This window comes from Cetorhinus maximus, chromosome 19, assembly GCF_964194155.1.
Source record: "Cetorhinus maximus chromosome 19, sCetMax3.hap1.1, whole genome shotgun sequence".
Classification (NCBI taxonomy): Eukaryota; Metazoa; Chordata; class Chondrichthyes; order Lamniformes; family Cetorhinidae; genus Cetorhinus; species Cetorhinus maximus.
The window spans coordinates 18,310,707-18,325,529 of NC_135897.1; the positions used below are offsets into that span (position 1 = coordinate 18,310,707).

General features: G+C 44.6%; 1 protein-coding gene across 4 annotated transcripts in view; it reads left to right on the plus strand.

The window, feature by feature from the left end:
- Positions 1-14,823, plus strand: part of ryk (receptor like tyrosine kinase) — a 359,220-nt gene that overhangs the window by 87,261 nt on the left and 257,136 nt on the right. For all 4 annotated transcript variants that reach the window (XM_078563543.1, XM_078563545.1, XM_078563544.1 and 1 more), the window contains one exon: positions 13,422-13,543. In XM_078563543.1, coding sequence (XP_078419669.1) covers positions 13,422-13,543 — 122 coding nt within the window. The remainder of the gene's footprint in view (positions 1-13,421; positions 13,544-14,823) is intronic.

A 14,823-nucleotide genomic window follows, 5' to 3' on the forward strand; every position in this document is an offset into this window, starting at 1 on the left:
TTTTTGACTCATGCTTGGAACCCTACACCAAATTTTTTTTAAAGAACCAGTTAAAATGAAAATACACTTCACATTGGACTCTGGAAATGAGTAAAAAAATGAAAGCTGAAAAATGTAAGCAAAACGGAGTTGGAAAAATGGCCTAAAGCCATAGGAAGTGAGACTGGTGGCCCGAGGTCAGAGAAAGGGAGAGCTGAGGCCAGAAGAATCATACAGCATAGAAGACGACCATTTGGCCCATTGTGACTGTACCAACTTTCACTCTTTCCCCATAACCCTGCAATTGTTTCTGTTTCAAGGCTATATCCAGTTCCCTTTTGAAAGTTACCATTGAATCTGCTTCTGCCGTTCTTTCAGGCATCGCATTCTATATCATTCTATAACTATATATTGGTTCTTTTGCCAAACTTTATTTTGCACTTTTCTTTATATTGCGAATTATCTATATTTGATTTGCTGTTCGTTGAGCTTCAACTGCAGGAAGCCGAGGGCAGAGGGAGCAAGGTGGAGAAATAAAAAGGTGACTGGAAGCTTGTGGACTGAACGAAGGTGTTCCACAAAGCGGTTACCTAACCTGCGTTTGGCCCTTACAGTCCAGAGCAGACTTTGAGAGCAGTGGCTCTGGGGCTCCTTGATACCACACTTGGTCAAATGCTGCCTTGATGCCAAAGACAGTCACTCTCATCTCACCTCTGAAGTTCAGTTCAGTTAGCTCGTAAATACTTAGACCAAGGTTGTAATGAGACCTGGAGCTGAATGGCCCTGGCGGAACCTAAACTGAGCGTCAGTGAGCAGGTTATTACTGTGTAAATGCCACTTGATAGTACTGTTGATGACACCTTCCATCACATTACTGATGATCAAGAGTAGACTGCTGTGCGGTAATTGGCTGGGTTAGATTTGTCCTCCTTTTCATGGACAGGACACACCTGGACAATTTTCCACATTGTCGAGTAGATGCCACTGTTGTAGCTGTCCTGGAACAGCTTGGCTAGGGGCACAGCAAGCTTTTGAGCACAAGTCTTCAGTACTATTGACGGAATATTGTCATGACCTTTGCAGTATCCAGTGCCTTCATCCGTTTCTTGATAACACGTGGAGTGAATCGAATTGGCTGAAGATTGGAATCTGTGATGCTGGGGACCTCCAGAGGAGGCCAGGATGGATCATCCACTCTGCAATTCTGGCTGCAGATGGTTGCAAATGCCTTGTCTTTTATTTGAATTGTCTATGCCTTTTCTTTTAGTTTTATGTTGTCTCTTACCTTATTAGTCGCCCATGACTGGGTTTTTTTGGGAATCTAGAGCTCTTGCCCATTTCAGAATATGAACAGGTTTCTGTATCATGTTGAATTATCTTTTTGAACACCTCTCACTTATCTTCTGTCATTCACCCGCTAATAGATTTAACATAATTGTTGTAATTTTTATGTATCATGCCAATGCCTAGGGAATCTGACATACACCCACATGAACCTTTTCCTGCTCTCCAGGCCGTTGATAGAATGAAATCCCTTGTAGTTGTTGAATACTCCTGGTTGAGCTGGAGATGCTTCGGTTGCTACGAGTATGTGCAATCGCTGACACCCTTTACCAGTGGTAATCCAGCCAGAGACATGAATCCTAATGCCCTCCCATTCTGGTATTGTCATCACATGGGAAGATTACATAACTGGCAGCCCTGGCAAACAGCCCATCCACCTTAATTCCTGATGCATTTATGTGCAGCTGACTAGGACCCCCTCACTATGTCTCTGGCAATGCTCTGGAAGGAACCAGAGGAAAATAAATGGAGGGTGTTGGTCACTATTACAGCCATTGGTAATGCCTGGCCAGCAGGTCATCTCGGAAGCTGTGGGTGCCTGCGACCTCCTGACTCAACAATCTCAACCTCTGGAAAAATGTCAAAAGTCAAGGAAGCTGAGCTTCTGCCTGTCCATTTTGTTAGTGCCTCCTGTGAACTGGACCCTCTGTCGCTCCGATTCACCCTGGCTCCCCCTCACCGCCATTCTCCCTCACCCCTGCTCCCACTCACCTTAGCTCCTCCTCGCCACAGTTTTTCTTCATCCCTGCCCCCCCCCCTCACTCTCATTACCCCTGCACCCTGCTCCCACCACTCGCCCTCGCCCTCGCTCCCTGCTGTCCCTTACACCCCCCCCCCCCCCCCCAAAACCATTTCTGAGGGAATGGGGAAAGCAGCTGTGAGCACTGAGTCTTATTAATCTCGGGACCCCCGACATGATTAAGCCCCATGAAGTGCTGCTCAACTTTGCCTTCGTTTTAACGCTTCCCGCACAAGTTTCCTGGGAAACATCAAGTTCAAATTGCAGCGAGAAGCACCCCAATTTGAATGTTATAATGACTGTCCAGCCGGGATTACTTGAATGCATGCTAACCCACTTGGAAGTGTGTTTGTGGTGGATTTTGCTAATTTAACCCCCGGTTCCCCCCTCCCGCCCCCGGTTGTGATGGGGAAGGGGACAAAGTTGTTAAAATTCTTCCCTTGCGATATTCGGCAAGGATTTATGTGCAGTGCAAGAAAAGGTAACATTTGGTAAGCATGTAAGATTTAGCCCCTGGTATGACATTTATCTTCACTCAAGATTAAAAGCTTACCCGTTCATCACTATATCACATCAGGTATTGTTGTGTCTGACTCTTCCTGTGCTAAAACTGTCTAGTTCTCTGATCATCCCTATTTGACCCATAATATTGCAAGGGGTAATTACAAGTTTAAATTACTCTCAATTGAATTCCTGCTGGGACCTGTACTGTCTTCAATTCTCCTGTTCAGACTATTGTCAAGTGTTCTGTAATAACTCAAATCATCAGTGTTGACAGTGTTTCTCATGGCAATGAAAAGCTGCTTTGTTGTTTTTGTTCACTCGGGTGTTGAGGCTGAAATGGTTTGCAATTCAGAAATGAATCGTGTCAAATTACAGAAGTCTCTTGCCCAGTTCATTGTTTGGCAGATCTCCTGAATTATTTTTATTCTTTTAATTTTTATAGTCAGATTCCTAGAGAGTGACACCCCAATATGTTGAATGACACACAAATAATCTCCTGTGACAATCATTGTTTATCCTGCTTTGCCTCCTTTCTCATTTGCTTACAGTAGGTTTAGAACCAATACCGAACCAGATGCGTTCATTAGTGTGCATGCACCATTTTGATGCGTTCAGCTAATTTAGTGAACCAAAGGAGGAGATGGTAATGTAATAGCAGATTGAAAGACCTACGTACAGACTTTTGGATTGGTGTTACCATTAGCTGTGTAAGGTTTTGTATTAAAGCTTGGGCGCACTGCCAACAACAAGAGCCTGTCAGCAGATAGACACTTCATCACAGTGGTGTGCCTTTAGACTGGCATGGTTTATAAACTTAAGAACTTGGGAAACCATAGCCCAAAAGTTCCTGTCAAAATAATGACAAGACTAAGTGTGTTCACCATCCGTTATTTAACTGCAAATATCACCCAGCTTTAGGCGAAGGCCGTTGCACAGTTTCATACAGATCAACAAGTTACTGTTAGAGATGAACAATTCCATCATTATCTTTGTGAAATGGCATTTTGTTATCTGGTTCCCCATTAAAGTGGCATTGAGTGATGAGGGGTCCTGGTCCGTGCACTGTAGATGTGAAAGAAATATGCCTCAAAGTTTTTAGTCAAGCCATTTCAAATCAAAATAGCCTTTTAACAACAAGGTAAGTGTTAATTATTGCAAACCAACCTTTATGGCATTGAAAATTAACTGTTAGAAGTGTGACGCCTCAGTTGTTGTTAGTTATGTAAAAGAAAACTGAATTCTTTGACTTTTCCTTTGTCCCTTTTTCTTTCTTAATCCGCTCCCTCATCCTCAAAGTCATTGTGGGACAGAGGAAACCATTCAACCTGTGATTTGCATTTGAACTTGCGCACCATTGCCATGGGTACATTCCCGCAGTGCCTTATTGGGAGGGGGAATGGGGCATCTCGACGTCACTCCAGGTGCACCTTCTCCTCAAGGAGTCAGAGGGGGGCCATCAGGCACCCAGAGCGAGGAGGAGGAAGACCCCCCCAGCCAAGCCGGGGGCATCCACCCAGGACACTCCAAGGGTGCCCTACTGCTCCACCTCCCCTCTGCCAGTGACTCCCATCACCTCCAGCAAGTTAAGGCGAGGCGGGTCCACATGCACCTGAGCCGAGGACACTTAGCAGACCGGGGCCCTCAATGTCACGGGTCATCGGAGGACGCCCATCGAAGTCATCTCCTGAGAACAGGGCATGGCAGTCATCGGGCTGACTCCACCTCAGCTGCAGATGTCAGGGCTGCACCTAGATATGGTGACAGGGTTAGAATGATTAAGTAGTATTAAATGCACACTGGTGGCACATTCATTGTGTTGAATTTTCACTTTTGTAAACGCACGTTGCATCTATTCTTCTCCAAGCCTCATTGAACCAAACTGAACATGAATGGAATCAATGTCCCACGGTCATTTAAGGGTCCAAAAGTAGCACACCACCCCCCACCCCCCCCAACCCAATGAAATCCCATCTGGATATTAAGTTGCATAAATTCTCTCACAGTCTCACCACAGTGAGTAGCCTTTATTTCCACATCTGTGACATCAGGAAATGCACATCATCTGTGACACTGATGGCTAGCCAATATACCTGTCAGCCTTAAATCTCGGGCAGACATACTTTGGGCTTTGAAGAAGTGCTAATCAAGGTTAGTGATTATCCTGATGTCTCTTGTTTGTGGATGGCACAAGTAGTCGTTGCGACTAATGTTATATTCCTTACTCCAATGTGTAGAATGCAATGGCATTTACTTTGAGAGTCAGATCATGAAAAATGTAGTTTCAAACTTTGAAGCCCATAGGCTTCTATTCCTCTCTGCAGGAAGACGTAGTGTCCACATTTAAGGCTGAACATCATTCCATGCTAAGTTCCCACTCTCCAGACACAGGACTCTGAACTAGGCAAGTAAGGATCAATGGGGAAAACTTCCAAATGTCTGTAAGAGGGGTGTGAATATGTGATGTCAGAGGTGTGTGCTCATCTTGATGAAGCTGTCTCCTTACTGTAACGATCTTACATTGGACCTGGACGGTTGCTTAGCTGTGCTTTGCATGCTCCTTGGGTACAGACAAAGCACACAACTCGATTTGGAAGTCATGGCATGATGGTGTTCTCTTTGACTTAGGCTATCTAGAAAAGAATGACCTTTGTGAGCTGGATAGTGTTGAGGACTGTGTTACTCTGAAAGCATTGCGTATGCAAATCTCCTAAGGCCTCAGCAGGGTATCTGAAGGGAAGGTGTTGTCATTGGCTGTTGTGCCAGTAATGACTGGGCCAGGTTTCGCTCTAATGCAAAGGTTTTCCAGGACAGAGACCTGTCAGGCTTGTGATGATTGCAGAGTTCCGATTGTTTACAGCTCATCAAATCATTGTTCTGGTGAGGCAATCCCTGTGAGGACAATTCAAGCAAACCTCAACAAAAATAGAATTACCTGGAAAAACTCAGCAGGTCTGGCAGCATCGGTGGAGAAGAAAACAGTTGACGTTTCGAGTCCTCATGACCCTTCGGCAGAACTGAAGTATAGTTAGGAGAGAGGTGAAATATAAGCTGGTCTAAGGTGGGGGGCGGGGGGAGAGAGAAGTTGAGGGTGGAGTGGTTGTAGGGATAAGCAAGCAGTGATAGGAGCAGATAATCAAAAGATGTCACAGACAAAAGGATCAAAGAGGTGTTGAAGGTGGTGATATTATCTAAGAAAAGTGCTAATTAAAAATGGATGGCAGGATACTCAAGGTACAGCTCTAGTGGGGGTGGGGTGGAAAGACTAACAAAGTATTAGTTGTAGATTTAAAAATAATGGAAGTAGGTGGGAAAAGAAGAATCTATATAAATTATTGAAAAAAAAGGGGAGGGGGAAGAAACGGGGTGGGGATGGGGGGAGGGGGAGTTTAAGATCTAAAGTTGTTGAATTCAATATTCAGCCCGGAAGGCTGTAAAGTGCCTAGTCGGAAGATGAGGTGCTGTTCCTCCAGTTTGCGTTGGGCTTCACTGGAACAATGCAGCAAGCCAAGGACAGACATGTGGGCAAGAGAGCAGGGTTGAGTGTTAAAATGGCAAGCGACAGGGAGGTTTGGGTCTTTCTTGCGGACAGACCGCAGGTGTTCTGCAAAGCTGTCGCCCAGTTTGCGTTTGGTCTCTCCAATGTAGAGGAGACCGCATTGGGAGCAACGAATGCAGTAGACTAAGTTAGGGGAAATGCAAGTGAAATGCTGCTTCACTTGAAAGGAGTGTTTGGGCCCTTGGACGGTGAGGAGAGAGGAAGTGAAGGGCAGGTGTTGCATCTTCTGCGTGGGCATGGGGAGGTGCCATAGGTGGGGGTTGAGGAGTAGGTGGTGATGGAGGAGTGGACCAGGGTGTCCCGGAGGGAACGATCCCTACGGAATGCCGCCTGGGGGGTGAAGGGAAGATGTGTTTGGTGGTGGCATCATGCTGGAGTTGGCGGAAATGGCGGAGGATGATCCTTTGAATGCGGAGGCTGGTGGGGTGATAAGTGAGGACAAGGGGGACCCTATCATGTTTCTGGGAAGGAGGAGAAGGCGCGAGGGCGGATGCGCGGGATATGGGCCGGACACGGTTGAGGGCCCTGTCAGCGACTGTGGGTGGAAAACCTTGGTTAAGGAAGGAGGAGGACATGTCAGAGGAGCTGTTTTTGAAGGTAGCGTCATCAGAACAGATGCGACGGAGGCGAAGGAACTGAGAGAATGGGATGGAGTCCTTACAGGAAGCGGGGTGTGAGGAGCTGTAATCGAGGTAGCTGTGGGAGTCGGTAGGCTTGTAATGGATATTGGTGGACAGTCTATCATCAGAAATTGAGACAGAGAGGTCAAGGAAGGGAAGAGAAGTGTCAGAGATGGACCATGTGAAAATGATGGAGGGGTGGAGATTGGAAGCAAAATTAATAAATTTTTCCAGGTCCCGACGAGAGCATGAAGCAGCACCGAAGTAATCATCGATGTACCGGAGAAAGAGTTGTGGGAGGGGGCCGGAGTAGGACTGGAACAAGGAATGTTCCACATACCCCATAAAGAGACAGGCATAGCTGGGGCCCATGCGGAGCTTTGCTGCATGATGTCAATTTAAAGGTCACTGCGTTCTGATGTGCAAAGGGCGACTGGAGGTGGGGGTGTGGCAATAGCAAGATGATGCCTCAGCATTCTGCATTAATGAGTGCTGACAATGGGACAAATGGAGCTCTCCAGATGCTGCTCTCTGTTGAGCTGACCAAGCACAAAGCATTAAAGGCTGATATGTGGGTTCGGATCGCCTGATTGAGCTGGTATCATTCTGACAAGAGTTCATCTCTGTATAATTTGGAATTGCAGCCGCGTAAAAGCTGCCATGCATACTGACTTGTTGAGGCCATGGTTGAAAGGACAGTACTATATGGAGCTGCCTAAGGACGTGCGCTAAGGGAGTGTTAATCAGATTCCACAGCAGCTACATGTTGCCAAGGCTACTCCCCCTTCCAAGGACAATCCCATTATTAGGCTACGGATTATTCCATGATCTTTCTGAGATGTTTGCCCTTTTGTGAGATGTTCAAGCTGAGAATGAAGGTGTTGGGGCGCCCCTTGCATCAAAAGCTGAAGAAAACGTCAATTTTGAGAATTAGTCATCACCTAAATCCTCCTGAAATCCTGTAACTATCAGGTTGTCACGGACATGTCTGCCGCTTATACCCGTGCAATGGGATCTTATCTGGCTCACCTGAATCCTTGCCCTCTTCAGAGCCATCCCCTTCAATGTCCTCCTTGCCTAAGGAGACGTCTAGCTCTTCAATTTCTCCCTCAGGCAACACATCTCCCCCACCATTCCCCCCCTTTTTTGCAGCGCATGTTTGTGCAGGCACAGTAAACAATGATGATGCAGGACACATTCTATGGTGAATTTTGGAGAGCCCCACCTGACCTGTCCAAACATTGGAAACACAACTTAAGGAGGCCAGCCGTTTTCTCTATTCAGGACCTTGTGGTGGAATGTGCTGCATTGTATCTCTCCTCAGCTGCACTATGTGGATGGTGAACGGGCATCCTTAGCCAGGTCTTCCTTCCTTCCTGGGGAGCCAACCCTGTAAGTACCGAAGTCCTTCAAAGATCTGTGGGGACCTGCGAGTGAGTCAAGATGTAAGAGCCATGAGAGCTCCCTGGGTACCTAGCAGAAGCATGCAGGATCTGTTTTCTGTGCTCACAAATTAGCTGGACGTTCAGAGAATGAAATCCTTTTCTATTAATGAATCCCTCAGGCTGCTGCCAGGGAGCTCTCAAAGCTACATGTGTTTAGTCAATCGCACCCTACACTTGCGGGAAACATGAGGTTGCTGCGAATCCCACAGCTCTGGCAACCTGGCTTGTGTCATCCATGCACATGTGTGTAGCCGTTTGTGATATTCTGCAATGGTGCCCTGGGTGGACCTACTGGCAAAAAAGTGTGGCAGTCCCCTTCAAAGCCACCAGCATGGAATGCCTTCCAAACCCTTGTGGCATTAATTCTTCACGGAGTATCTCACACACAGAATCACACAGTGCAGAAGAGGCCCATCGGGTCTGCGCTGACATGTGAGAAACACCTGACCTACCTACCTAATCCCATTTACCAGCACTTGGCCCATAGCATTGAATGTTATGACGTGCCAAGTGTTCACCCAGGTACTTTTTAAAGGATGTGAGGCAACTCGCCTCCACCATCCTCCCAAGCAGTGCATTCCAGACCGTCACCACCCTCTGGGTAAAATAGTTTTTCCTCACATCCCCCCTAAACCTCCTGCCCCTCACCTTGAACTTATGCCCCCATGTGACCGACCCTTCAACTAAGGGGAACAGCTGCTCCCTATCCACCCTGTCCATGCCCCTCATAATCTTGTACACCTCGATTAGGTCTCCCCTCAGTCTTCTCTGCTCCCACAAAAGCAATCCAAGTCTATCCAACCTCTTTTCATAACTAAATGTTTCATCCCAGGCAACATCCTGATGAATCTCCTCTGCACCCCCTCCAGTGCAATCACATCCTTCCTATAATGTGGCGACCAGAACTGCACACACTGCCTCACCAAGGTTCTATACAACTCCAACATGATCTCCCTACCTTTGTAATCTATGCCCCGATTGATAAAGTCGTGTCCCGTATGCCTTTTTCACCTCCCCACTAACATGCCCCTCCGCCTGTGAGCTACCACATCCCTAAACAAGCAAAGGCACCTGTGGCACTGTCTTTTGCTCATCTCCAGGTAAGAACTGTTTTTTCTATATACCCTTCGTTGCGCTCATGTCTTCATGGATTTTCCCCTGCCTTGGGAGCATCTGGGTCTTCCTGGGGCCCTGCTGCTTCTTGCTGCTTAGGCCAGTACTCTTCTTGGACCTGTGCCACTTGGTGACGGGCCCCTTCTTCTCCTCATTCAAATCACAGCTATCAACAAGACAGTGCTGCCTGCAGCCTGCATTCTCAACTCCTCCTTGCACCTCAGAACTAATAGAATTGAACCATCATTTCAAATTCCCCTTGAATGCTCTCCCTCCGTCTCCAAGCTGGAATCCAGTGTCAAGTCTTTGCTTGCCCTCAGTCTAGACGTGGCATCCCCAGGTCACCCCTTTCAGAGTCATAACATTCTGGAGTCCACAGTGGCTGAGCACACCCTCGGAAAAGACTCCGCACTCACAATGAGAGTCTTGATTAGGGTGAATGGACCCATGTGCTGTAACCCTCATCTGGCTATTGTCAGCCTCGCCCCCAATAGCCTAGACAACAGCCTATCCTTGTACTAGCCTTGTACTTAGGCCATGACGGTAAAGAGGAGTTGAATTTTTAGCTGTTGAATTTCAAAGAGAAAGAAAGGAAGTTTTACAACTGGCAAAGATCATTAATGAATAAAGCAAAGATATTAAGTTTATTTTTCCCGAAAGTTTTGGCAATACAGACAACATGAAAGATTTTTATATTCTGGGAAAGATAACTCCCAAAGAAAATTAAGAACAATGGGTTTAAAGATGAAAGAGAAAAAAACATATTTAAGGAATGTTTGAAAGCTGTTGGGTGTGGCCTTGTGATCTTGAAGAGTATGTTGTGCAAGGACAGACTGGTGTTACTTCACCTCTAGCCACCCTAGAGAAGTGTTTGTTGATTCCACAAAGCAAGGTTTTGTTATAAGCCTTGGATTTCCATTGTCGAGTGAGAGGGAGAGAGAAGCCAGTGAAATACCTCCCCTATAGCAATAGTGGGTGCCTTGTGGTAATATTACTGGATTTTTTATAAATTAAGAATCTATAAAGACTGTTGCCTGGAAAAGGGAGTTTATTTGTGAATCTAGCTAAGTAGAAATCTTTTGGGAAATGTATAAGACTAAATTTAACTGTGTAACTGTAATCTTGTGTGTTTAAATTTTCTTTTCTTTTGTTCATAAATGTTTTAATTTAATGTTCAAAATCTCCAAAAGTGGTAGTGGAATCTTTACTTCTGAATTCAGTGCACATACCTTCTCGTAATAAATACAAATTATAAGTCGTCGTGATAGCTTGACCAACTTTCCATTTGGGATTTGGTCAACCCGGCAATTACCACCTACCATATCATAACAATATGCCCCCGACAGCATGGCCTCAGTCCTTCCCTCCCTATTCCTTCCTTCCTCTCACCCTTGCCTCCCCCAGCCCTGCCTCTGTCTCCCTCTGGTCATGAATCCCGTGCCCAGCCTTGGTGCAGCTTTTGCTACAGGCACCCGATATATCTCAATGATGGTGTAAAAGGAAGGTGAAAGCAGCCTCTTTTGACCTCCAAGTCGTGGGTGAAGTGAAACTCTCCAGGTGTGCAGTCGTAAAACAGAAATTTCTAATTAGCTGTTGGCGGGACACTTATTTTGGAGGGAGAATGTGATTTTGGCAAGTTGGCCTGTTAATGAGCATTCATGCGATGCTAATGGATGCAAATGGAGCTCCCCACTTTGCTCACTGGGAAGCTGAGCCTTTAACCTGCCTTGAAAATCAGGAGAGCAAAATTCCAAACTATTTTTCTGTTGGCGGAAAACTGATTTTTCATTCCCACCTAATTAAGTGGCCCCACCTGCCACGATTCTCGCTGCTGTTGGGAGCAGAAGATTCTGCCCATGAAATGTAAGCAATTGCCGGGCCTTAAGTAACTCAATGTAGAGATAGAGGAGATTGCTATAGTATTACGTGAGTACTTTGCATCTACCTTCACAAAGGAAGTGGATCATGTATGGGTTACACTGAAAGAGGAGAGGGATGTTAGGGACAGGATAGTAATAGAAAGAGAAGACCTGCTAAACAATTAGCATTACTAAATGGTATGCACCCTTGGCTCTGATGGAAGCAAAGATAAAAATAGCAAAAGAATTGGCCTCAACTTTTCAATACTAATTGGATACTAAGGACTGGAGAGTCACTAATGTTATACCACTACGCAAGAAAGGGGAGAGGGAAAAGCAGGAATCTAACAGGCCAGCCAACCTAACATTGGTGGTGAAGTTATTGGAAATCATTATCAGGGACAAAATAAACTTTTATTTGGAAAGGATTGGGTTAATGTAGGAGAGGTAGCATGGATTTATTAAAGGCAATTGTGTCTGACTAACTTGATTTTATTCTTTGAGGTAACAGAATTGATCACGGTAATGCAGTGGGTGTATATATAGACTTTTGAAATACATTTGTATTGTGTGCACTGAAGAAGCTTATGAAGAACATGGAAGAAAATATCAAAGGAAAAATGCTCAACTGGTGAATAGCTAGTTTTGTGATTTAAGAACAGGCCTGGCGCAGGTAGTTTGGAAAAAGAACTCTTGTAGGATAAAGCAATAATGGAACAATCTTAAGGGGAAAATTGCAGTAAGGATATAAAATTGGTTCAGTGACAGGAAGCAAAGGTTGGTGATGAATGAATGATTTTCAGACTGGGTGCTGCTTTGTAACACTGTTTCCCCAAGGATCATTTTTGGGTTCATTACTCTTGCAGATTTTATAAATAGCCTGGCCTCTGCTGTAAGGAACAACATCACAATGTTTCCAGATGATTGAAATTTAGCAAATTAAGAAGACAGTGATGAGGATAGTTATAGGTTTCAGGATGACGTGGGCAGGATGATGGAGTTCAATGCAAAGAAATGTGAAGTGATGTACCTTATGGACTTGTATGGAAAGACAGCAGACTATAAATTATACTTAGACTTTGAAAAGTGTAGATAAGCATGGAGGGCCAGATTTTCGCAAAGTCGGAGATAATCCGCAGAGCTTTAAAAATGGTGGATGGAGCCCATATCCACTATTCCTATCCCCATTCCTGGTGTCTGCAGTTTTCATTAGCGCGGGTAATGAGCCCGCACTGTGCACTCCAGAACTGGCCGGCTCCATTGTGGGGATAGGAATCTTCCCTCATGCACATCTGTTTCAACAAACTAATGGAAGTCTGGGCTCTCTGCTCAGCTTCATTGTGCATGGACAAAAAGTGAGGGTGCGGAACCAAGGATGATGCTCTTTCAAAGGGCCCAGCCCAGGACCAAACGGTCAACGTCAGTGCTGTAATTTGCAATGATTTAATATGTTGGCATTGATGATGATTGTTTATTCTCTTCACCCCCACCAAACTTTGAATTTGCAGTAGGTTCTTTCAGTGGAATCATACAGTGTGTTCTGTCCTTGAAGTCTTAAGCATTGTAGTTGTGTTTAGTTGTTGTTGGAACTGGAGCTGTAGAAAAATGTCTTTTGTTGATAATTACCGACCTTCAATTTTTGGAAATTTTAGTAGATGATTAATATTTCTGTGGTGGTCAGATATAGTGCATAAGAATTTTGATGTGTTTCTGCTGGTTATTGTTGAATGTTTTCTGTTTATTTTATGCCTATTCTAGAACAATCTGCAATATAAAACATCCATAAGTAAAATGAGAATTTGCTTTTATTGGCCAAAATGTGATAATTAGCAGCCATTTTCATTGACCTCAATTTCAAAGTTAACCATTATAATGCTCTGTTTATTTTGGGCAGCTGTGATGTTGTGCAAGTGAACTACCCATGAAAAACTGATGCATGTTTTTAAAAATATATTTATATTTAACAAAAATAGCAATACACAATAGTGCCCTATTGAGGTGTTTGGTTCTGTATCTTAGTAGCTACATAAAATTTTCAGTAGCACTTTACTTTGTATGTATGAAGTGTTAGTCAGTAAAGCGCTAGTCGTCATTTCAGTGTTATGATTTTTGCAGTTAATGGTATGTTTTGCCTTTGCCACATTAACAGTGCTTATTAAATGTGAACTGCTGATGTTTGTGACTGAAAAACATTGAAAATAATTTGCAATTTAGACACCATGCACATGGATTACACAATTTTCATTTTATTTCTCTCAACAGGTCTTGATGCTGAGCTATATTATGTACGGAATGATGTTGTCAGTCATTACGCACTCCCTTTTAAATTACTTGTACCGGGTGAGACCAACAGCCTTCATTTTACTTGGCACGCCAAATCCAAGGTAAGCTTTAAGGTTAGGTCAGGACAGATTCCAATGGAAATGCACCACATTCTGCAATCACATGCCTATTAATTACAACTACATGGAATGATTTGAAGCAAAGTTCTATTTATGTTCATCACATGACTAATTCAGAACAGTACATTTTACAGTAGATGTCACAGACCTCCCCACTGGGAGAAGGGGAAAATCAGCGAAGGCCATTCTTATGCACCTCTAATGATAAATTGCTGGGCAGTTTTTGTATATGCAAGGAATATTATTACTCAAGGCCATTTCTAATCTCTCCTTTGTATCACTGTTCACTGACATTCCCTTCACCCTTCCAATCTTTCTTGCTTCTTTGTCTGTCTTCAGAATAATCCCTCTCCCAATCCATTTAGACCTGCCACTTTCATAATCCCAGCTGTCTCGCTGTTGGCCCTCCATTCATCGTGGCATTTTTTTCAGCTACCAACCAGCTCAACCACACCCTTACTGTTATCTTTGATGCGCTTGTCCCCATTAAACCATTATTATTTATCATTCTGGTCATTTCCTCTATTATGGCTCTCCTCCCCTCTCGTTTAAATCAAAAGGATACAAACTTGAACATATATATGTGACCACACCATCCTTCTGCAACACATCTCCTTTTTGTCCAGCTCTGGGACTGCTCTCACCTGGCTTCATTCTCATCCAGTCAGTCATTGCCATAGAACCACCTGCAATAGCTTCTCTCACTCCTGCGCCTGGTGTCCCCCAAGGATCTATCTCTGGCTCATTTCTATTTCTCATTTACATGTTGCCCCTGACAACATCATCCAAAAACAAAGTCACACTCCAGTGTGTGCTGACAACACCCAGCTCTGCCTCTTCAGCATCTCTTTTGACCCCTCCTCTTTCTAAATTGCCTGACTGCTTGTCTGACATCTGATACTACATGAGCAAAAAATTTCTCTAATTAAATATTGGGAAGACTGGGGCCATTGGCTTCATTCTCTGGTACGAATGCAGTTACCTGGCATGAATGCTGTGCCCAAGATACTGACACTTGTTCTCTCCCTGGCATCTGTCTGAGGTTGAAGTAGTCTGTTCACAACCTTGATGCCTTGTATTTGATACCAAGATCAGCTTCAAACATTTGTGCCATCTCAAAGATTGCCTCTTTCAAGGTCTGGAACATCACCTGACTTTTCCCCTGTCTCAGCTCATCTGCTGCTGAAACCCTTATCTATGCTTTTGTTACCTTTAGACTCAAATGTTTCAACGCATCCCATGCTGGTCTCCCACATTCTATC